This window comes from Ammospiza nelsoni, chromosome Z, assembly GCF_027579445.1.
Source record: "Ammospiza nelsoni isolate bAmmNel1 chromosome Z, bAmmNel1.pri, whole genome shotgun sequence".
In the NCBI taxonomy this organism is placed as follows: domain Eukaryota; kingdom Metazoa; phylum Chordata; class Aves; order Passeriformes; family Passerellidae; genus Ammospiza; species Ammospiza nelsoni.
The window spans coordinates 21,847,298-21,872,776 of NC_080669.1; the positions used below are offsets into that span (position 1 = coordinate 21,847,298).

The following is a 25,479-nucleotide window of genomic DNA, read 5'->3' on the forward strand; positions in this document are numbered from 1 at the left end:
GTGCACCACAAAAGATAGCTGTAGCGCTGTCAGATGAAAAATGGTCTGCACCTGGCAGACTAACACAATGCCTATTCTTCAAAAACCACTGGCCTGTGGAACTGCACAATGCCCATTCTGTAAGAAGAAGAACTGGAAAGCAACCAGCCCAGTTGTGCCAACTTTTACCACTTGACTGGGTGGTCAAATATGACTTTGAGAGTCACTGATGACCAGGGATGACCAAAGAGATACCCAGGACAGAAGAACACATGAGTTAAAGAGAGAGAAAATATGTTACTGATTTTAGGGAAATTATTATGCTTATTCAGGGAGAAATCAGTGACTATGTACATAAAATATAGTATCCAAACAGGAATTCCTTTTGTAGTCAGCATGCATGATATTTCAGAGGAGATATCCCCTCATGCACCCAGCTAAATAAAGAATGTCTGCTATTTAATGCTATGTTAGTGTTAAGAAGCTTTTATTTTTACCAATTTTTGGTAACAGTGGTACCACTAAAGCAAGCTCCGGAAAGGCTGGTTAACAGTCAAGAAACCTCTGAGCAATGTGGGAGAAGTGAAATTTCCCTTATCTACTCGGAAGGCTTGTAGCCTTGCTCAAAGGGAGGCCCAGCCCAGTAAGCATTTAGATGCATCCTTGTAGATGCATCCTTTAGATGCACAGTGGCTTACTAATGCTCAGAAATAGAAGAGAGCACCAGGCTTTTAACAACAGGCTGGAAGGAAGGCTTTTCCTCTTATATCCAGCCCAGTGGAAGTGGTGGACACCTCTGTGACCCCCAAAAAACCTTCCTCAAACTTCTCTTAAAACAGAGGAAATATTGCCATGAAGATGTCTCAACAGTATGTCCAATCTGAGCTCTCCAGAACAGGCAGGTCAAGTAAGATGCTGACCTCACAGAATGAGTCAAACAGCAGACAAGAGATGAGAAGGAAGCAGCAACACAGCAAATCTGAGGAGAGCTCGAAAGAAAATAATTTGTTCAGTCTCTGGCTGCCCTTCAACTACATAGCATGAAGGCACAGAGAGGATGGAGCCAAACTCTTTGAAGGTACAAAAGGAGAGCATCAAAGGCAATGGATGTATATGGCAATATGGCAATGCCTGGAGATCAGATGCATCCCATTTTCCCTAGAAGGATACTCAACCCCTGGGAGAAGGACCTACTGAGGCCACAGGATCTGCAGCCTTAGAGATCTTCTCAGCTCATCTGAACAAGGCTTGGAGAAACCCAATTATTTGAGTAGGGCATAGAGGAAGTGACATCCAAGGTCCAGCTATGAGGTACCAGGAAAGACAGTCACACCAAGAAACACAGTCTGCTGTCCTTACAACTTAGCAGGCAGGGAAGAGATATCTCTGCACCACGTCACAGTGCAGAAGAGCCCTAAGATACCATTTTCTGGTGCTAGGATGAGGATGGGAGAATAGTAAAAAGCGAGTACAGTCACAGACAGGCAGACTTCTTGGAACAACTTTTGGTACTGAGACCTGTGACATGCTCCGTTTCCATTCTTTAGTCTGAGGAATGATCCAGTGTCAACATTCTGGAGAAAACTGGAAAGGAAATCTGGGGATAGTGCATCCAGTTTTGTACCCCTCAGTGCAAGAAAGATGCTAGAGGCCTACCAGGATGCCCAAGAGACTACAGCACTTTATCCTGCAAGTAAAAGCTGGGGGAGATGGGCATGCTCAGCCTGGAGAAGAGAGAGCTTCCAGGCAAATTGATAAAAGCTTCAGTACTTACAAGACTAACTGAGAAAAGAGAGGCAGGCTCTGTCTTGAAATGCACAGTAGGAGGACAGGATACAGCCGTCATTAACTGCACTGGAAGGAAAAAAATTCTCCTTGGGAGGAAGGAAGAATGGGAACAAGTGCTCTGCCTAGAGAGGTGGTGAAAGAAACCTCCCCTTCAACACAAACGCTTCTGTGATTCTGTAACTACAGTGGGATGTTTTGAGGATTGTGCTCACTTCTCATATGAGGCTCAAAAGAGTGGCCAAGGTGGTGCCCTCTGCCACAAGTAAGCCATACCATGCCATACCTCCTGAGATAGCATGAAAGCCTGGATACAGGTTGGAAGATACAATAAAATCTTCACCATCAGTTCAGAAACTGAAAGAAAACTTAAAAGAAAAAAAAAAAAAGAAAAAAAAAAAAAAACCAAAAAACCACAAACCCACAGAGAAGTATCCAAACAAGCAAAACAAGCATGAAGGACAATCAAAAAAGCTTATAATCAAGACTGACTTTTTGGCAGAACTAAAATGGCAGAGCATGTGAACCAAGCCAGGTCTGGAGAAAATAACAGGAGAAAACTCCCTGATGCTCTATGGCAGAGTGAGAATAAACCCAGTGGGATCTCACATGGGATCTCTGGAAAAAAGCATGGCAGTTAGTCAGATATTCTCACTATCAAAGACATCAGCATCACACTTTTTACAAGACCTTTTGAAAGTGACCTTCCAGTAGGGAGATATGAGCTAAATTGTCCCTTACAAACATGACTAGAATCTTCCAATTACCACAGTGTCTACATCTTACCCACACTAACTTCAGCCAAAGCACCCACTGCAGAAGTGTAAGATGCATATTCCTCACCACAGCTGATCCAGCATGACTCTACAGAGTGCAGGAACAAGCTCTGTGGGGAATTAATCTGAAAGAGCTGATCCAGATAATGTTGTGTTGAAGCTTTTTTTAAAGTAAAGACAGAGTTTCAAAGAGATTAAACTTTAATAGCCCTTCCATTTTAAACTCATATTTTGTTTTCCTCATACAAACACACCACAAAAAGGCACAAGCCCCCACAAAATAAATTTTCCTCATTACACTGATTTGGTATTTCATCTGGAAGGCATCACAAAGGTCTGAATTCAGGAGAAAGAAAGGAATCTTACTTTTTCCTGACTTCTTAAATAAGTATATGCATGCTTTCACACCTCACATCATTTCATATTCATGAACTTTTGGTTTCTTTCAACTTCATTCTCCAAAAAGCACATTAGCCAGGTACTAACACACAGTACAAAGTAGTAAACTTACTGTGGCATCTTCTGAACATGAAGCTATTACAAAGTCATTGAATGGGTTCCACTTGATGTCCAGAACATTTCCTTTGTGCCCACATACTTTGGGATAATGTGGGTCAAGCTTGCCTGTCTGGAAAAAAATAAATATAATCAGGGTGAGCCGTGGAATTACAGGGCATTTTCAAGGCAGCTCCACAAAGAAACTTTCTGCTTGTTGTTCTCCAAATGCCCTGGATGCTCTCTGTCTGTTAAAGATGGGGTTTTTGCTGTCCCTGCTAGTCAAGTCTTGATGATACCACCTTAAAGGAAAGAAAGTCTGCCAGACCTTCCCAAGAACATGTTGCTGTGAAAAAATTTCCATACATGCCTACACATTTGGAAGACAGTATTGGGTTCAGACACCAAAGAGTAATTTAGAGAAGAAACATCTATGAATGAGATGAATATTTGACATTTTTTAGAGATCTTCTGATGGGGGGATAAACAACAGCAAACTCTCCTTCAGAAGATATTTCCTACAAGCAGCAAAAAAAAATTATTTTGGTTTTGGGTTTACCAAAGAGGTATTTGTGACACAAATTACAAATTACCGTTTTTCTTTCAGCAAGCTATTTCTCTCTGATGGTGTTTAAATCCAGCCATTCATCAAATTCAATCAGCATTCTGAACTCTCAAAAAAAGCCCAAAACCAGCAGTGCTGGTACAAATCCCAGACTCAGTGCCCTAAGGTGTATTGGGAGCCTTGTGCCAGATGGGGGCTGTATTGCATCGAACAAACCCACACTGCCGTCACGGTCTCTGCTGGAGAGTCAAGTCTGAATATTTAAATAGCAGAAAGGGTGGTGGTGGTTTTATTAACACTGAAGTAATGCCTGCTTCCCTCTATAAGAAGCAGGAAGTGTGGGGAGCCCCCTGACACGCCCCAGGCATTAGCTAAAGAGCAGAAGTCGGTCACTGAAGAAAGGAGACAGAATGGCAAGAGTGGTGGTGCTTACCAGCTTACTGCTTCCTGCCTGGAAGAACTGCAGACCAAAATGATTGCAAATGTGTGCTCTCCCAGAAAGCAGACACTTCTGTAGATGTACTACTCCCTGCAACTCTCCAGAGGTGGGCCTAAGGAGAGCAGAGCTGAGGGGAGTCTGCTACCCCTAAACAGGCTGTGGATAGGATATAATTTTCCCAGCTTTTAAATTTTGGGGGGTTTTTGCAATTCTGCATACAGAACAGGACATCAGTGTGTAATTATTCTGGCTTCACTGGAAAGTTTGTTGTATAAACTGGGACTAACCTGCTTTAAACTGAACATCCAAAGGGCTTTGAAATGTAAAAGACTGTGGTTTTTCAAACTACAGCCTAAACCAATTTCCTTTTATAACAGCGACAATGCAAAGAGATTTGGGAAGGCAGAAGAGAGATAAAAGGCCTTTAATAAGAAGCACTCCTCCACCCACAGTGTCCTTTTGTAGGCTTCAGAGCTTGGTTTCAAGATGACAACTAAAAGGGGTGGACAGCTGGATCGACAGGGATCCCTTGATCCTTAAGGGAACTCTGTCCCCTCCCAGAGCTAGTTGCCTGTCTGCTCCCCACTCCGTTTTGGGAGACTCCCAGGCTGTCCTAAGCCCAGTTTGCCTGACCCGTCCTTCAAAGCTCTCTTACCCCACTCCCACTTACCCCACTCCCGGGCTTTGGAAAAGGAGCCCTTGTTCTCCAAGCCACCAGTCTCACCTGCCCCATTGCAAGCCCTGGGACAAGAGCAGGACTCGCCACACATGAACCTCCCAAGAGCCAAGAAAACGCACATGACATAAAGCTAGAGCTGCTGGTCTCAGATGCACATCTGCATGTGGAAGTGAAGATCTTCACTGCTGGAGGAAATTTCATTCTACAGATCAAAAACTATTTCAGTAACTAGATGTGTTGTCATTCCATGAAGTGGTGCCTGACTTCCACAGTTGCCTGCAGAGCTTGAAAATGAGCAGTTTTTCAACCACTCCCTTTCTAAAGTTCTAGCACTTCTGAAAAGCTTGGAGCTTGCTGACAAAAATCACTTCTAGTGGAACATCCGTCAAAACTCTCCCAGCAGATTTCTGCGGGGTAGATTACTGTGAGGTCAGTCAGCCTCACCTCTGCCCCTGAAGGGCACCAGCACAGCACTCACACACGTGTCAGTTCTGCAAGGCCAGAAGGGTCACCAGCACTCTCATTTTACAGTCCATGTTCCCAGAGAGAAGGGACGGGAGTTTGTGTCTATGAAGTCTGCACAGCCACAGATATCCTCCCTTTCACACCTGGTGCTGACACATTGAAAGACTGGAGATTGCAGATCTGGGCATAAATAATCTCCTGGGACCTTGTTCTCACTTTTTTTTTTTTTTTTTTTTTTGCTGCAGAGGAAGAGACAGACGCGGTCTCAACAGTCTGGTCATCAAGAAAGGAAAAAGGCAGGACTTCACCTCTCAAAGGAAGGGCACAACATTTCCCTCACAGTCAAGATCTTTCCTTGGCATGCTGTGCATGCACTTCCCCTGCACATCTACACCCAGGCCACACTGTGGGAAAGCAGTTGATCTCTCATTTACAGTCACCGAGCTCATGTCTCCTTGAACCTGTGAGATTTACAGTCAGTCAGCCTGTTCTGGGCACCAGGCAACCACTGTGGCTGCAGCCCCTTGCCTCTCTGTTAAGATGTGCTGCCCTTCCACCCAGCTGGTTTCAGTGGCACATATTCACCGGGATGTCACTGACACACCCTGCTACAGACCATTTCCAGAGTGATGGCAAATATTCAGCTAATTTCTTATAAGGCTGACTGCAAAGGCCTGCTATAAGGATGGTATCTAGGGCAAAGAACTCATTCTTTACATAACCTCCACTGTCCCTAGCCCTACCCCACCCCCAGGCTCTCAGAGTAGAAGACTGGTGCAGAAGGAAAGAAGTGGTATTTATTCAAGAGATGAGAGACCTTGGTGCCTGTGACTCAGCAGGAGAGGAGTACAACAAACAAGCAAGGAGGTGCAGTTAAACAGGACAAAGCTGAGGCTTCATTCAAGGACATCCTTAGACAGGCGGCCACCCTAGCAGCAACACATGTAGAATGAACTAAAAAACATTGGAGGGAGGGACAAGAACAGCTCCCTGAACAGGTTGTTTATCCTCTTCAGCAACTGTAGCCCTCCCTGTCCCGGCTATTACCTCTTGCTTTGACCAAATGTCATCCTGGCTCTTGGTCTCTTGGGCTCTTCCTTCACACTTTGTTGCACTTGGGACATGTCTGCTTCCCGTGAATCCGGTGAAAAATAACCACAGTCAGTTGTCCATTGTAAGAGGGCAATACTGTCCTCTTACAGAACAAGCTGCCTTTGTGCCCTGGCAGCCGAGGCCACAAGCCAAGTGTCCAGCACACTGTCTGCCATGGCTCACCTTCACACCAAGAGATGGCAGTCACAAAAAGCCACCATCAGAAGCACAAGTCAAAAGTTTCTGCTTTGCACCAGATGGTACCACTTTGGAAGTGGAGTAGCCAAAACAAAGTAGCTGGTATGGCAGGTCCTGACTCAGGCTCCCTTTCTTTGGGAGGCTGAGGCTGTTTTACCCCCCAGCATAGGTCAGGAACAGCTATTCAGAGAACAGCCATGTGAAGCACCTAATTTCTCTGATCCACAACCAAAGATTAACCCTTAAGGGACAGCTCCTGTCCATAGCTCCATTTTGAAGCCATTAATTCTTCCAGACTCATCAGCATCCAGAACAGAGAGCCCCACATCTGAACTGCAGCAGCATTTACATCTGCGGCTAACGGTCTGCTCCAGAATCCCCTTCACCAAACAAATCAAAAGGAGTTGCTCCTTAAACTTCTTCTCCTCACACCTTCATACATCTTGCCTTTTTTCCCAGACTGACTGAGGCCTGACCTGCAAAGTCTTTCCTCATATGAAAGTACTTTTACATTTTCATTGACATACTTTAATTATCCTTTTCTGTATCTTTTTTTGGTCCACCATGCCTTTGATTTCTGCAGGCAATATTTCAAAACTGGGTGGAGTATCTGAGCAGGTGTAAGAAGGAAAAATTACTACAAAGACTAGCCAAGCTGAGAAGAGGTGAGAAGACAGAAAAATTAATAGTAAGCAGTACAAGCAACTTCAGCTACTTTTGCCAGCACTTTCAGAGCTTGGTCCCACACCACATCCCCCACAGTCAAGAGCTGTCGGCCAACAGATGCAGTTCTGTGATAAGGACAAGTTGTTGAGCCTCAACAGACCATCATTGCGGAGGCAGAAGTGAATCAGTCAAGAAAAACAGGGTAGTGGTTAATTTTAGAAGGACAGTCTCTGAACTGCACCAGCATTGAAGGAATGAATTAACAAAGTCCAGAAGGGCCAGAAACTGTGCTAGGTTCTTCCAGCACAACCAGTTCACTTTCATCCTTAGCAAATATATATTGAAAAAGTGGCATTACAATAACACCATCAATTAACTTTTAATTAAAGGCTGAACTTTTGCCTTTCATCTGTTCTGTCCTGATTCCAGAGAGATCGTAATCCCATATTGAAGTTAATCCAGTGCATGCCTAATTTTACTGAAGCAATAAACATCAGACAGCCAGCTTCTCCCTCTCACCAGATCCTAAGTCATGAAAACTCATATACATGGGATTTGTTTCTGAAAGGGAAGTCTTCACAGCATCACTGCTTGAAGTTTAACAGCTTCATTGCCTGATAACTGTGTCTCCATTCTTTCACGAAGGAGGCGGTAGAACAAAACATACCATATTCTCCTTTGGTCACGGCTGAATCCATGTCGCTAAAGCAGCTTTCTGGTTTTGCCCCCTTTACCCACTAAATACTTTTTAATTTGCAGTTTCTCCCAGGAGACAAACATCTGAACAGTACATTCGGCTGACTATACAAGAAAGGCAAATGAGTTGTAAAATGAAGCAAGGTGTTAAAAATCTGCAAGCAGCAATGCAAGACATACAAATACACACATGCCAGGAGTCACCTGCTAGGGCAACTGGGGCCTCTTCCATCACTTTGCAATTTGGGTAACAGCATTAACTGACTATCCTCTGTGACCCAGCTCCCTAGACGATGTCCCTCCTCCAGCCTCCTGAGGGGCTCCCGAAAGCCAGCTCTGCCTGGGGAGCTCACCTGCTTGATGGGAATGACGAGGAAGGCGCCGCCGCCCACGCACTCGGTCACCACGGCGATGAAGCTGGGGTTCACGGCGCAGAAGTGGTTGTCGTTGATGTTGTGGGTGATGGGCACGCAGTCGTAGCACTTGTCCTTGCTGGCAGCTTTGCCATACACATGGCGGAACTTGGAGCTGCGGTACTGTGGGTGCCACGACATCTGCAAGGAAAGAAACACAACATCCAAGGCATAAGGACAGGCCATCCTGGCAAGGCTTGCAGAGCCCCACGCCCCTCTCCCCACCACAGGCTCACCCTCCCCACCCGGGCTGCTCTCACCAACCCTCAGCCAGCAAGCTGTAGACGCAGTTTTTTTGTGGCGTTCACCCCTTTGCCATAACCCTGTTGCACATCTCTGATGGAGAGAGGAGAGTGCAGGGAAGAAGTGACAGCTCTCAGCATCACCAGCCAGCTGGACTGTGCACGTGTCAGCAGTCTCTATCGCTGGGGTAGGGCCACATGGCAGCAAGTTCAAGAGGAGATGAATTCTGGTACGATAGAGCTCAGAAAGCATGAAAAATACAACATCTTGAGCATGGAAAGCATGAAAGATGGTGACAGAACAAGCCAATCTGGATGTATGCTTTGTTTAGCCCTCAGGTGGTTAAGAACCAAAACTGGTTCTAAATTTTGCTCACATGAACAGAAAAAATAAGTTTGGCAGATCACAGGAATAGCTACAGTCACCTGTTGATCTTTTTTCTACAGACAATTATGTTGTGCGTGTCTGGTTTATAACTGCACTATAGCCCTCTGACAGAATGCATTCTAAATGGTGTTTAAATGACACATAAAGAATGCTAAACACAAGAACCTCTTCTCACAGAAGGCAGTGAGGCTTAATGGAACTGATTTAACAGAGTTCATAAAATCATACAGTCACAGAGTCGTAGAATGGTTTGGGTTGGAATGGACCTTGAAGACCATCTAGTTCCAACCCCCCTGACATGGGCAGGGACACTTCCCACTAGACCAGGTTGCTCAAGGCCTTATCCAAACCAGCCTCAAACACTGTCAGGAATGGGGAACCATAGCTTTTCTGAGCAACCTGTTCCAGTATCTCACCACCCTCAAAGTAAAGAATTTCTTACTAATATTTAATCTAAGTTTCCCCTCTTTCAGTTTGTATGCATTAATCCTTGTCCTACCACTACACTTCCTGGTGAAGACGCATTCTCCACCTTCCCTGTAGAACCCTTCAGATACTGGAAGACTGCTATTGATGTTTCCACGCAGTCGTCTTTTCTCCAGGCAGAACAGCCGCAGTTTTCTCAGCCTGTCCTCACTGGGGAGGTGCTCCAGTCCTTTTAGCAATTTCACAGCCCTCCTCTGAACTTGCTCCAGCAGTTCCATGTCATTATTATGTTGGAGGCACCAAAACTGTATGCACTGTTGCAGGTAAGGTCTCATGAGAGCAGAGGGGTAGAATCATGTCCTTCAACTAGCTATTTTCAAATAGGAAGCTATTAGTGCTGGTCAGAGAAGGTAATTAAGACTATTAAACCCAGATCCCACAAGATTTAGAGAGTAAAAGGCATACAATGAGTGTAGGGAGAAGATTCTACTTCCCAAAGGAAAAGAAATGCAGAAATGAAAAGAAAGACAGGAAGATTATGGGTGAAAGAGCACCTCACACAACAGCTGGGAATGTAGGCGAATACTGTCAGAAGGCATGGGTTTGCCCCATATTGACCTCTTTAATGTGCATTTGGCGAATAGTATTATCAGTGATGCTGGGTCAACAACACTCCAATTTGACAAGGGAACACAACCAATTCGCTTTTGAGCTACTGCAAGGCTTAGAGAGCTCGCTCACATGGTTGAAGGGTCAAGGGAAGCGTGCATGCACTCAATGGCAGGAAGCCAAGTGCATCTGACAAGCAGAGGTCTAAGCAATTTTAAACCAAAATGTCCATGTTGCTGGCATGGTACTGCATCCTCCTGGGATGTCTATCAAAGGCTAAGGAACCAAATGGCTCGATACCGGGCAGTCAAACTGGAGCTTTACAAGCTCTCATCAATACAAAGTTCCACAAAGCTGTGTCACACTGGAAGATTTGGGCTGTGAACAGTACTAGGACACAAGTTTTATCCTATTTCCTGCCTCCTCCCAGTTCTACTGACACAGCTCAGAGACAACTCCGCCTTGGACAAATACATATGCCTGTAGTATTTGAGTCCCGGCAGATCACCAGTTGCTTTCATAGTCATCTTTGCTGTTCTCTGTTACCTTAGCATGTTTTACCTATGCTAACCCTAATTTGTCCATACTTTTAGCTGAATAAATCTCTTCCACAGAAAACACTAGGTGAGAAGGGTTTTATACAGTGAGAGATACCTGTGCCAAACAAAAACAAAGAAATGCAAGTTATTTGAAGAAGAAAGCAGCAAATCTGAAAGCTGATCTTGGAAGAAGGGATATTCACAGGCAGAAAGCAAGTTGAGGTTATATGCAAGTGGCTACCTTCCCAAACAGCCCCAGAGGTGCAGTGTCCGCAAACAATTTCATGTTCATTACAGTTTTAGTGGTTAGGTTTACTCACACCAGGAGGAGGGGGAGGAATCACTGTATTGCCCAGATGCAGCAGTATGCAGCAGTTGCTTCTTACAGCAGGACTATTATCTTTTCAAAATGAACTAAATTGCCTGGCTGCAAAGTAATTCTAGCTACACTGCTTTTGAGCTGGGAGAGAGTGTGTGGTCTGAAGTTTCAAGCCCCTTCTGGAGAAAGGAGCACCAAGCAGAGGAGCAACTATTGAGAACGCCAGGACTCTTCAGAAGCTCAGCAGGATCTCATCAATGCACACCAATACCTCAGTATTAGAGTAGTAGTGGAGAAGACACAAGCAGACTCTCCTCAGCAGTGCCCAGCAGCTGGACAAGAAGCAATGGGTACAAACTGAAACTCAGAAAACTCTATTTATATGCAATGAAACACTTTTTCTCCAACTCTGAGGGTTGTTCAACACTGGCACCAGTTGCCCAAAACATTATGGAGTTTCCATCCTTGGAGGCATAGTCCTAGGCAACTTTTCTAGTTGATCCTGCTTTGAGAAGAAGGATTGGACTAGATGATCTCAAGGGTTCACTTCCAATCTCAACTGTTCTGTGATCCTGTGATTTTAGGGCCTCTGGATCTCAGCCATGTGTATCTTGTACTGCCCTAAAAAATGCCACTGCCAACATACCAAGATGCACACCCATACAAGGCAGACTTTCAACCCAATAAACCAGAAGTATGCTTTGCAGGCTCAGCTTTCTCACCTGTTCCTCTGGCAGGAAGTGATGACAACACATTTCTTCCTCGTTCATAAAAACTGCTGTTTGGACAGGTAACTACTTTTTTTAAAGTGCAAAGAGCAACTTTTGGTATAAGGAAGGGGGGGGAGGGGGGAGAAAGTGACAAAAACTATACCAATATTTTGTCAGTAAGACAGGATTGCTTTTATATTGCAAGAACAGTAAGACAGGATTGCTTTTATATTGCAAGAGCACCTTCGAATAATTAAAAGGCATTATTTGTGCATTTAAAAATGTCTGAAAATTTAATGTTTTGCCCAGTCCCTTAACAATATGCTTTCTCTGAATGTTTTTTTGGACTAAAAAGCTAAAGCATTAGCTTTCTCCCTGCACTGGAGGGTCAGCCCCAGTGCAGAGGGTCTCTCCTTGCACAGCCATGTTTGAGCTGTGTAAGCCCATATGGGCAGAGCCCAAGGACCTGAAAATCCCGTGTGGGCAGCACTGGGAAAGGCCTGAAGCCAGAGCTGAGGGATTCCCAGCTCACCTCACCTCACTGCTCGTGGCACAGCAAGATGCCAGGGTGCCCACAGCAGGGGCATGCAGACCACCCGTGGAACTGAGGTCTGGGTCCTCTTTCTGGTCAAAGAGGTGGAAGACCTCCCTCACTTGCTGCTCAGGCCTCTGACGCCAGCACACACACTGATCCTGAGCTGACAAAAGGATAAAAGTCACTGAGGAAGGGATCACTGACCGTCTGCCAGGGTAGCACAGAGCCCTTTGCATCCTGGAGAAAGAAGGAAGGCAGCACAGCCTTTGCAATCCAGGAATCAACCTCATGCATGAGAAATCATCCTCATCATCCTGACCTAATTCCCAATATTGCTATCCTCCCTGTAGGGGAGGGGAGAACCAGGATGGAGTGAGACACTGCAGATTATACTGCTGTTCATGTATTTCTAACCATACAGCTGATGTAAAGACTGTGCTTAGCAATGTCCTCTCACTCAGCTCTCAGGGAACATATCCTGGGACTTTTTGGACTTTTTATTACCACCTCTCCCAGCAAAAAACATTAAGTAGATCTTTTCCTGAAGCTGCCAAGAATTCCTGGAGAAGGATACAAAGATCCCTACAAGCACTTCTCAGATCCCTGTTTACCAGGTCAGATACCAGCTTTTTCAGGCTGGACAGTGTTTCCAGACAGCTTCTGCCTATTGAGATGTGCAACCCTAGTGATGCCTCAGAGCAGAGAGAGAACATGTGAGAAGAACAACTCTGCAGACACCAGGGTCAGTGGAGAAGGAGGGGCAGGAGCTGCTCCAGGCACTGGAGCTGAGATTCCCCTGCAGGCCGTGGTGCAGCCCATGGTGAAGCAGCTGTGCCCCTGCAGCCCACGGGGATTCACAGGGATGCAGAGATCACACACAGCCCATGGAGGTGCCCATGATGGAGCAGGTGGATGCCTGGAGGGGGCTGTGATCCTTTGGGAGACCTGTGGAGAGAGGGGCCCTTGGAGGACTACACCCCACAGAAGAGTGACCCACTCTGCAGCAGTTTGAGAGGGGCTGGTGCCCATGGGATGGAGCCACGTCAAAGAAGCTCATGGAGAGCTGTCTCCCATGGGAGGGACCCCAGGTGCAGCAGGAGAATGACTCCTGAGCAGTGGGAGCAGCCTCAGGTGATGAGCTGACCATAACTCCCATTCCCTGTTTTCTTGCACTGCTGGAGTGGGAGGTAGAGCTGGAAGGAGGCAGGGGTGTGGAGAGGGTGTTTTTAAGAGTTTATTTTACTTCTCATTATCCTGCTCTGAGTTTCTTAGTAATAAATTCAATTAATATCTCTAAGTTAAGCCTGTTTGCCCGTGATGCTATTTGATGAATGGCCACTTCCTGTTTCTTAATCTCAACCCAGGAACACTTCATTAAATTTTCTTTCCTCTGTCCAGCTGCAGAGAGGAATGAGTAAGCAGCTTTGGTGAGTGCCTGGCATCTACCCTGGGTCAACCTATTACAACCATGAATGATATTTGTGAATTCTGGATGAATTTATCTTGGTCCTGGAGAAAATAACCACATGGAAAAAAGTGAAATATGTTTGAGGAAACCCAGACATATGGTAGCTTAATCCAGATCAAACTGAGATCTCCCTCTACTCTGGCACCACAGTGCTCTGTGAAAGACTCACAGCGCCAGAGTCAGCCCCAATAGTGTAAAAGCAATAGTGTAAAAACTTTGTCAATGCTTTATTCTACCATTTCTCATCTTTGATATCCTTAGTGTTTTTGATATCCCTGGCAGTGCCGGGACCAGACCAGGAAATTATTTTCTTTACATCCTGGGAAAGGCCTGAAAGAAGATTGATGGGCACCTTATCTCCTACAAATACCAGTTCTTGGGTGTGGCCCCACACACTGCTAGGAGGTGACCTGTCCAGCACACAGTCCTGGACTGCTTGTGGTCTGGCACCTTCAGCCCCATCCACAAGCTGATTTATCTTACTCTGAGCAGAAAATTAATGTGTGGGAGGATGGGATTTATGAAAACACGAGCAAACAAACAAGCAAAAGAGCACAACACCAACAAATCGCAAAACCAACCTAAAAACCAGAACAAGGCACTTGAGCAGAAGGAAGTATCTGATGTGGGTTAAAAAGAGAACAAATGATATGGGTCACATCACATCTGCAAGGAGGGGAGCTGGAGTGTTTTGGCAGCAATGAGATCTCTCACTCTGCTTCCCCAGGGAACCACAGCTGGGCAGCGTGACCGTGCCAGCCCAGGAAAGAAGCAGCCAAAAAGAAGAGCTCTCCTCATTCCCCTGTGAACAGACATGCACATCTCCAGCTGTGATGGCACCAGAAGTGTTGGGAGCCAGGACCTCCAAGCATCCCGCTGCTGACTGCCACCAAGGTGACTCATTTTCTACTTCCAGAAGCCCAGAGCAGGACTATCAGGTACCAGGCCCCCACCTGCCAAACAAACCCCAAGGGCTCAGCAGCATGGCTCTCTTGGAGCCAAGAGTGTCTGCTGCCACCCACCCCAATTCAACAATGAGCCTAGTGCTGGTGAAATTTTTGTTGGTGACTTTATACAAGGGGAAAGGCTGAGCAACCCCACCATTCACCAATCTGGATGTTCTCCATGTATTTTCTTTCCTTACAGGTATGTTCCCTATTCTGAAAATACAAGCAAGAAATGAAGTAGACTGGCTTTGTGCTGAAGTACCAAGTCATGGCATGAGTTGTCTGTGTTTCCAGGAGAGAAACAACATGAAACAAGTGTGCACACAAGAGGATGCTGTTTACTGTGTGCTCACACTCCACTCCACTGGCCTGCACTGGGATTTCTGTTTGGCTTGTGCTTCATCAGTGACATGAACACTAGACAAAAGACCTTGGCTCTGGGCACTGCTCTTAAGGACATGCCAGAGAGTTGGAGGAGCATTCAGGGCAGACCTGTATGGACCAGTGATCGATCAGAGCAGTGAGATCTGCTAAGAAAGCCTAAAAACTTTGGGGTAGAGATGAAGGAGGGAAGCCATGACAGTAGGCTTCAAACACAGAACAAGTTGGTACAAGGAGGATATAAATCACCTCCTTTCAAAGTCTAGTGGAGACAAGAGCATCAAAAGACATGTGTTTTAACTGCATCAAAGAAGTTTCCAATTAGGGAGCAGCAAAACTTATCAGTCATAGGAGTGGGAGAGAGAATAGCATTAATCTCTCCTGGCATTTCCCAGGCAGATTCAATAAAAGCCTAGCAATGATTACAGAGCTACAGCTGGTCCTGATTTGGACACAAAACAGACTCACAGAGATTGGCAAGAAATCAGATAATAATTTTAATTTCATGTGCAATAAGTCTGCTATGTCCGGAGTGTGGCAGGGCTATACATCCACTCATGCTGGCTGCATTAACCCACTCAGAAGTGCACCGACTATCTCCATTTTAAGCAATATTCAGTTGCAGTACTTAATGCCAAAATTTCAAATTTTAACATCTAGGGACAAAGCAGCTGAATCAGATATAGCTACTTCAGAACTACCTGCTTCATTATGGTACCAAGAGCAGAGTTGCAATCAAAGCTGTTTAGCAACGGCCATGATTCCTACCATTAACTGGCCAGAGTAGCTCCTTCCAAATATATCACTCTCCAGGGTTACTGTTAAGAGCCATATAATGGTAGATGAATGGCAAAAGTTTGATTTCAGTTTGTTTGTTTTATGCAGAGTTTGAGCTGAAACCTTTTCCACTGCATTGTAAACACAAGTGGGCCCTATTTCCTTGAGGTTAATCTCAGCAACTCTGTGAGACCGCAAAAAAGACTTGTAGAGGACAAGACCACCCTGTCCAGATACAGACCTGAAGATATGGATGAGCAAAAGGAGTGGCACTTTCAAAAGCAGAGATCACATGACATGACCATAAAAGAAGGAAATTGATATGTAAAAGCATTCAAAGTGGTACAAAATGCCACCTGGAGAACTCACAGGAGCTGAACAAGTCCAGTAGGCACAAGAAATTTCTGCTCTTGGCAAGGCCACGTGAAGCTCCTTCAGCAAGGTGTCTGAGGTCTCTGGCACCAGAAAATTTTTCAAGGTAACCAGGCTGGAAATCACCTCCCTGTTTGCAGAGAGTTGTTCTCGGTTCCCAGAGCTGCCCATGGCCCATCCCAACACTCATCTCCCAAGGGACCCGGCTGCAGACATGAGCTACAGCCCCTGCACCTCCTGCACAGCAGGGTCCTGGCCGCAGCCAGCATTCCTCCCCCCAGGCACAAGTCCTTGACCGCTTCTGTTCCCCATGCCAACACCTGTCACTGTTTCACTGATTCAAGGCAGTGAAGGGAGGAGGCTCACAGCTGACTCCAGTGACACAAACAGGCATTCTACTCCATCACCTGTAAGATATTCAAAGCCTTTTTTACGAGTTTCGTACAAACTAAGCCTGTGCAAACACAAGATCACTGCCTGTAGAGCATCACATTAGATGAATCTTGCGAGTCTCTCACAAGACTGTATTACAGTCTTAGCATGGAAGCAGGGCACAAAAAGGCTGGGCGGATTGCAGAAGCAGCACTTAACTAAGCTAATTTAGACAGGCAGTATTTTTATTCCAAATAACAGTTTGTAAGTTCTAACAGAAAGCTCTCAAGCTCTGTCTGCCTTCAGGTGTAAGCAACAGAGGGACAGACTAGCTGCCTCTGCTCTTGATCTCTGGATCATATGGGCCATTCACTGAAGAGCTGGATTTGGTGACCCCTGTGGGTGCCTTGCAACTCAAAATATTCTGTGAATATTTTGTACCCTTCCCCATCCAAACCCACAATGACACGCTGACACTCCTCAGAACACCTGGGCTCAGAGCCTTCCAGTTCACAGTGCACAATGGTTCCATTGCACAAATCCATTATGTGCATGGTACATGCCCCATGCCGAACAATTGTTTTCTGTTCTCTTGTGCTGCACACCTCTGAGCAGAGTAGAAACACATGCCAATGAATTAATAATGGTTATATTTGCTTCACGCTCCCCCAGCTTCGTGCAAGAATTCTCCCTTCTCCTCAAGACCTGTTCTCCACACAGCCTGTGCGGTATTCCTGCATGAAAGCTGCCCTGACATCAGGTGAAATCCAGTCAAACCTCTGGAGATCTAGTCCCAGTGAACTCCCAAGGAAAGCATATAACATGACTACCAGAAAACCACTTAAGTACTGTTTTCTACTGTTCATAGGCAGCCTTCCAAACTCTGCCTATACCTCTTACTTGCCACTCTGAAAAGCACTTAGGATGTTCAAGTGATCTATCCTGACAAGTTGGACTCCCTTTCTCCTCTGTCCTTACTCCCAGGGAATCAAGAGAATTTGATCAAATAAAAGACCTTTTCAGAAGTCTCAATCCCTTGAAAGTTAGAGGTAATTTGAAAAGCAGAGAGACCAAGAGAGAAAAAATACACTGTCCTCATTCCTTCTCTTGTATGCAGGGTCAAAAGAGATAGAAAGGGGAGAAAAGAAGGAATGCAAGTGCTATAAGGGGGATTTTTAAAGTTACAATGAACACTTCAATCTCAAATGCCATCTAAACTTAATTTCCTTTTTACCTTCTTGTTTGGAATGCTAACCTTGCATTGCATTGGTAATGCCTCTTTCCTTTCAGCCTAATAATTTTTAAGTGATGTTTCTATGGCCAAAAAACCCAGAGAGGGGCAGCCTTGCAAGTCTTGAGAGAACTGTTTGCAATCACCCCAGGAGAAGCCACAAGAGATTCAAACTTCCAACCTCATGCAATAAAAGCAGATGGAAAGTGGCACAAGGATATACAGCTAGAAAACTCCTGAGAAGACACACATCCTCTTCTCAGTTCTGAACCACCATGAAATAAAATCTTCATCTGCACGCAGCTCCAAGTAATAAAATCAAACAGAAGTAAGAATCATTGTCATTCCCAGAATCTGCCTAGATCCATTATTTTCTCTGGTGCCTTCTCTCCTTCTTTCTTGAAATCATCCATCATTTTTATACATCTTATCCTTCTCCTATTCTGCTAAAATCTCTCTCCTCCCCTCCACTTTTCCTCCACACTGCTTATTCTCTCAAAATTCATTCCTCCCCATCCAAAAACGAATAAGGTAACTTGATGCCTAAAGGTAAGAAGAGTCACTCTGAGAGACTCAAAAAGCCCTTTCAGCTACCTTGTCTCTGTCAACGACAATGAGATAATGCTTGCATCCAGATGACAAGAAAAAGATGTACATGAAGTCAGCTTCAGTAGTTCCTCACACTGAACACCACGCTATGTACTGGAAATAGGGGATACATTCCCATTCCCAGTGCCCCAGGACTTGTAGAAAGGAAACAGTTAAACACATAGTTTTAAATAAGGCAATTAATATATCATTAAATACTGCTGGTTTTCAGCTTGAAAGCCAGCTACATGCACTGTAAATTTCATGACATGGCTCCACACAGAGCAAACTGTACAAGAGAGCTCCATAAAAATTACTTCCCCTCTCCTCACTCTGCAGTCCCCAGGTTTATGTTGAAGCAGGAAGACATGTGCTCCCTGCTCCCAAACCAGGCTTCTGCATTCTGCACACAGGCACAGGGTCCTGGTTTCAGTGTCTCTCTGCTTCAAGCAGACTATTGCCCCCTCTCCTGATCAGAGAGGTGTGACTCTTGCTGCATCTTGTTTCCTGATGAATCTCAGCAGAGGAACATCCGCTAAGCAGGCTGCTCTAAGTCTTTCTGCTTTTACTAGCCAGCATCAGGGCACAACTCTGATCAGGGAAGCAGTGCAGTGCAGCACATCCCTCCTGCCAGCAAGGTTAATGAGTCTTACATGACCTGCAGAAGCCATCTGTCACCTGCATGGAACACACAAGACTCACATACACAAGCACCTTCACTGGGATACAGCTGCTTTTAGCAGCTAACTAATCAACAAGGACAACTAAGTCCCAGGTCCACACAGCTGGACTGGGACAGTTTTGGCAAACACAAATACATCACATAATTGTATTTACTCTGAATTACCCTATTAATGCTTCCTTCACAGGGAAAATATCTCTCTCCCAGGACCTGGTACTGCAACCCTGTCCCTGTGGTTAAACAAAGGAATTCAAAGAGAGAGGCATTGAAAAAACAGCGTGCAGAGGTACTTCTCGCTTCCAGACAGCTTTAAAAACTTCAACCTCAGACAGCTCCAAATGCATTCCTCACCCTTTCTTTTTGCCTTATGCAGAGAAAGGGCTGCTGGCTGCAACCCTGATAGGAGTACAGTGATCACAAAGCAAGCAAGCAATGAGAAAGGTGTCTGTTACGCTAGTCTGCAGGTGTCACTTTTTAGTAAAAGCAATCAGTGCAATTTCCCATCCCATGTGTCCTCATTTGCCACCAGCTATCATGGATATGAAAAGGGCTTCATTAGAAACAGGAGAGTGGGAAACACATAGCTCTTGCTAAATCAAGTACTGTAGTAAGGTGTAGTTTTCTTCCAGTAGCATGCACTCATCCCAAAAAAATTTTGGAAGACAGGACAGACCTGTGCTAACATGGACCAGGCTCAGGCATGAGCAGACATCCCACTGGAGAACAGTGCAGTCATCATTTGTTCATCCCCACACCAGTATTAGTCCTAGGCGATTTGAGCACACCTCATCCTGATTCCATTCTCCTCTTTTCCCTTCCATCTGAAGCTGCAGTAAGGGACAGTTTTATCCCACATGCAAGTTAACTCTCTGGCTAAAAGAAAGGCCATCCTCAGTGACATACCAGCATGGCTGCAGCTGTCTCCAGCTGCACCTTGCAAACTCCCAGAAGTGAGACTCCCTCACTCTCCTGGTGCCCAGCACCACCTTCCTTAGGCTGACCTGCCCTCACAGACTTCTGCCCACGCTCTCCATGCATGACCTGGAGAACCAGCAGAGCAGAGAATACTTTCAGGAGCACCTGCCTCCTCCTTCCAGAGAGGACTCACCAGCAGCCAGAGGGAAGCCAGTGGGGTTGGGCTTGTGACTCTCTTAACCACGGAGTTACTAATTACATGGGTGTACTCCAAAATACCAAGTCCTATGCACCACCAGGCAGGTGGGGAGGCAGTCCCTGGTTCAGCCTGCAAAGAAACTAGAGGAGAGTCCTGAAAATACCACGGGAATTACTGCACTGCCAGGCTGGTAGAAGAGTGGGTGAAGGCTTTGACAAGAGTGGGTGGAGGCTTTGACAAGACATCCTTTTGCTTAATTGGTCTGAGATAACCCCCATCTCAACCTACTAGCAGCTCTTGCTTCCCCATGAGGAAGGTCTTTATCGTAAAGGCAGGTGCTCCTCTCTCCTGTCCTCTCCTGCTCGGTGACAACTTGTTTATAACATCTTCCCATGAGAATGTACATCAACACATCAAGGCCAAGCCCTCAATCCAGCCATCCAAACTTTGTGTTGAATGGGTCATGATGTCCCTTCTCATTTTAAGCATTCCTTTTCTTGGGCTGTGAAAGCTTTTGGGTAAGGCTGTGTGAAATACACTGCTGTCCCCATGGAGAAAATATTGCTAAGAACTGATCTTGGAGACAAGGCCTTAACAAATTATCTGTTCCAACAACTGGCAATGGTACTCCATGGACCACCTTCAAGTCTTCTGGTACTGAGAAGGCTGCACACTGGTGCACTAGGAAGATGCAGGTGTCACAACAGATCTCCAGCTTTTCATCTCCTTTCTTAAAGGAAACGTGAAACTTTTATTTTGATCTGAGAAGGCAGAAAGTATAAATACTAACTCTCCCGAAGTAGTTCCAAGCACAAATGCCGAAGTTTGCTGCAAAGGAGCAGTAGAAAAAGCAGCAGGGATGCTGAAAAGACTGAGGCACTGAATGCCTTCTTCACCTCAGTCTTAGTCTAAGATCAGCCTTCAGGCACCCTGGAACCCTGAGAGATCCAGAAAATCCAAAACAAGAAAGACTGACTCTTGTTGGAGGGAGATCAGGTCAGGGAACATTTAAACAGACTGGATATGGCCAAGGGCCTGATGGAATGGACCCACAGGAGCTGAGTAAGCTGGCCCTTGCTCCTGAAAGGTTATTCCTGGTTTTCTTTGAAACCTGATAGCAATGGAGTATCGTCCCTGAGGACTGGAAGAACATAAGTGTCACCCTTCAAAAGGAGAAAACAGAAGATCCGGGGAACCACAGGCTATTCAGCCTGAGCTTCATCAGAGAGTTAAATGTGAAAAGGAACTCTCAGACTCTGAGGGTGGTCACTCTCTGCCTGTCTGAGACATGGGCTGCTGAGAGAGGCTGTGGAGTCTTAGAGACACTCAAAACCCAACTAGACAGTGCCCTGAACCTGCTCTGAGATGGCAGCTGGACTAGGTGAAGTCCAGAGGTACCTCCACCCTCAGCCATGCTGTGACCCTCTGAAATCTGCACTGATCTCTTGGGTGAAGATCCTGAACAGGTACAGTCAAAGTAGACCAGAACTTTCTGTGTGCATTCAGTGTGAAAAAGATGGAAGATATCCCTGTTACACCACACTGCCTGCGAGGGACTTGTCATATGGGCCATGCTAAGGGGAAAGAAAGCAAGCAGCAACTCAGATGACGTAAAGCAACAAAAATATCTGGACCACAGTGCAAACTCTCTCAATCAAAACAAACTAGATGAGGAACAGGCAGGTGAGAAGGTTTTCTGGAGAGGCTGGGAAAAGGAGAATGACATCAAAGTAGTAAAAGCGGAACTTAGTAGATTCACAGATAAAAGTGAGAAAGATGGAGAGTCAGCCCAGCTTTTGTAAACCCTTACCAGGTTTCACAAGCCAAACTACATTAAGAAAACCCAAACTCATCATGACATGGTATATTCAGATTCCAATACTATGATAGTTCCTCACCACAGTATGAGGTTAGCAAGAAGGTCCTCAAATGGGAAGCATAAATTCATGGAACAAAAGCAGATCATCACAGGTCTTGTGAGTACATCTTTTTTCCTGTCCTTCTCATTCATTTTTCTACATCCTCCCCTAAGGACTTTTCCCCCAAAATTCTCAAATAATGGAGAGACAGCATCCCACTAAACTTAACCCAGCAGACAGCTGCCTTTACAATTATGCAGCTTTTCTCCACTGTCAAAATAAGATCTGCGTTTGTGCAATCACTGTCCCTTGCTTCTTATTCTATTTAGCCAGATCCCAGGCAAAAGATTCTAACCCTTCTTACTGCAGCAAGCTTTCCTCCACAGCTGACACACAATTTCCCAGTTTTACCCAGTTTTTACCTCATTCTCCTTCTGTCAGACATGTTTTCTCAACAGCTGACAAATTTGTCCTTTGGCTCATCTGCATTTTACCAGAGCAGCTGCACCTCAAACTGGCAGAATGCATCTATTCCACTTACATGCCTGGACCAGAACCATCCAAGGCTCCCTTTTAAATTTACCAGATATTCTCCAGTTCATATTTATTGTTTTCTTTCTACAGCATGTCACTGGGTCATGTTGGAATTAAATGCAGCTTTTGGATGCTTTTCTGCACAACTGCACTGGGTCTGATGGTACTGCATTATCTGGAGACCCGAACCTCTCTCTGCTGAACCATTTCCTAATTTTCCCATGCCATTACTTCAGCTCATCAAGGCAGTTTCAAAACAGAGTCCTATTATCCTGCAAGCTTCCTGCTACTCCTGATTTCCTGTTTATTGTTGATTCCTTTGTTCTAATTGCTAATAAAAATACAAAAAGCACCAGATGTCAGGAAGAACCCTGCAAAATTCTTCTCAATAAATCCTCCCATTCTGATACCAAATTGTCATGTAAGCTCTCCTCCATAATTCTCTCACCAAATTTACATATACCTGACCACAGATAGATGTATATAGCACATATTCCCTTATCTTAATAGCGTGGGCTAACATTTTTCTGAAGTCAAGATAAAAGATCCCACATCCACTGGGCTTACCACCCTCTGGAAGATGAAATCAGAGTGTTGACATGATTGGTTTCGCCATGCTCATGCTGCCTTTTTCATCTCATTATTTCTCTCATGTGCTCCACTTTTTCTTGTTGTTCTGACGTCCTCCTTATAGAGAGGCTCAAGCTTTCAAGCTCCCCTGCATCTAGAGTTCAGGAACCTCCTCCATCCTCTGCAAAGTACTCAAAGAGAACGTGTTAATTGCTCTGAGTTAATTTCAGACAGCTCCTCATGTGTGCGGCAGCCCCACTGACTGGGGTCCCCACACACCTTCTGTGAGCACTGTCCAACATCACCTGCCCTGCTGTACTCCGAAGCCCCGCTCATCCCTTCTTGCTGCTACAGGGGAATTTATCCAGGCTTGGGGAGGGCTCTGCATTTGTCCCTAGAAGAGTCCACTGTGGTTGGAAGCTGTGATCCCTACCAGACAGGGCTGTGCTGCTGAGCTGATCAAAGGGCATCCCTTAGGAAACAACTCCCTGGCTAAAGCAGCCAGTATCCCAAGAACCCACTGGGATTCCCAGACTGGGCTGCATGCAGGACAATAAAGTGCTTGTTGTTCACAGCCTACCAGGGGGGCAATTCCTCAGGATCTCCAAGCTTGTCTTCTCCTGGGGCTCTGGGAGCAGGTTTTTCCAACAAGCAATCCTAAGCTCCATGTCCAGCGCAGCAAACATCTGTGTCATTAGCAGATCACTCACAGAAAGCCTTATCTGCAGCAGGAGAAGACCTCCTGTCTCACCTGTGACTGGACATCTGGAGCAACACCCAGGAGCCCAGATTCAGAGTCAGTGAGCCAGAGAACACCTCCTGTCACAGCCTGCCTTCTTGGGCGGCACAGAGTCTTGCTGCTGCTGCTAGGGAAAGGCAGGCCTGCAGCTCTGTGCAACCCGGCAGCTCTCTGCAGGACAGGCAGCCTCACACTCCTGCCTACACTGGGTTTTACTTTGCACACCAACAAATGTGCCTGTGCAGACATGGCTCTCTAAAGTCAAGATAGGGATGAAAGCATCTTCTCCTTTACCCCCGTAGGAAGTACCTCTTCTGGATTACTTTCTGCATGCCAAGGAGGACCAGCAATACTGGTGTGATTGCATTAATATAATTACAGGCTTTAGCTTCTGCTGAAAATGTATTCCCACATAAACAGGCCTGGAAAGCCCAGTGGTACTAACAGGATAAGCAAAGGTCTGTCATTTGCAGTACATGAAAAGCAACAACTCTAGAAATCCAGAGAACAGCTATAGCTCACACTTTACAGCTCAGCAGATAACACTACCATTGCCATTTTTGTTTCTTCTTCCTCTAGCTCTTTAATTTCAAAATAGGAATTGTCCTTTCCTGCCCAGGAAAGAGGTGGGGAATTGCTCCCTGAGAACACTCCCTCAGAACATTTATGCATTATCTTTGCAAGTAATCAGTCATACACCTCCTAAGTCCAGCATGTCTGACTGTTGTCCTTGGACAGTCACTTCCCTGCACCCAGCAGCACAATCAGAGCACGGCCATAAGCACACAGAGGCCAGGCTAAACACTGGCAATCCACTTGCCCAGGTGTGTCCATTTGCCACACCCATGATTCAGACTAGTTTGCTGGTTCCTACCCTCATCCAGGCAACATTTTAAGTTTAATTTAATGCTCTCAGGTTTACATTTTTGAGTTTGCTTTTTTTTTTTCTTTCCCAAAATCCACCCACACCTGTTTCCATCTTCAAAGATGGAATACAAATACACCCTTAAAAAGGCAACCCTGAAGCCAATCAGAAGAATTTCAAACAGAAAAATGGTTATCTACAATTTGTAAGAAACACACATGAGAAATAGCTTCCTGGTTTATCACAGTATGTGTTGAGTTGCTGCTTCAAGACAAAATCAGAGCCCCCAGAATTTCATCACCAGACACCAGCCTTCTGGTTCAGATGACAAATAAGAACAGACCATTCCATTTCTGGACTTGCTTTCCACAAACCTATCACACCAAATGGTTTGTGAACCTCTCAGCTTAAGCTGGGTTCCCCTCAAAGCCATGGACCCCCTCCTAGGCATATCTGCAATGCAGCAGGTGACACACCCTAGACAGACCTTGCCATCCAAATTCCACTTCCATGCTATAACACTATCAAGGGGAAATTGTCAGTAATAAATTCCTTTGGAACCAAAGTCAACCAGACCATATGATTCAAAAACAACCCAGAGCTTTAAATACCATCTGCACATGTCGTCTCAAACAACACCAGAAGCTCAGGGGCTACAAGTTTATTGTTACAAGAGAAAAAAACAAGCACTGATATGGCGGCTTTCATCTCTTGGGTCAGGACTTGGTTGTACCTGCAGGGCAGGTGGAGTCTGCATTGAGGCTATGTCTCTTCCACAACTCTGGTCTGAGAAGCCAAATCCTTGCGAAGAAAATGTTGCCTTGGAGGTGAGGTTTATCAGTTCAGAGTCCCCAGAGGGAGAACTTAACCATCAGAGCATGGTCTTGACCATGTCAATTGACAGCCAGCTGCTACCAGTAAGCAGAGAGAGCTACAGAAAAACACGTGTTCCCAGGCCGGTCTC

The 25,479-nt window shown here is 45.5% G+C and overlaps 1 protein-coding gene across 1 annotated transcript in view; it reads right to left on the minus strand.

Annotated features, from left to right (window-relative positions):
• The window catches only part of CORO2A (coronin 2A), a 55,561-nt gene that overhangs the window by 13,080 nt on the left and 17,002 nt on the right, over nt 1-25,479 (minus strand). Inside the window, exons 2-3 of the mRNA XM_059492121.1 lie at nt 8,189-8,389; nt 3,052-3,168 (exon numbers count right to left, since the gene is read on the minus strand). Coding sequence (XP_059348104.1) covers nt 3,052-3,168; nt 8,189-8,389 — 318 coding nt within the window. The remainder of the gene's footprint in view (nt 1-3,051; nt 3,169-8,188; nt 8,390-25,479) is intronic.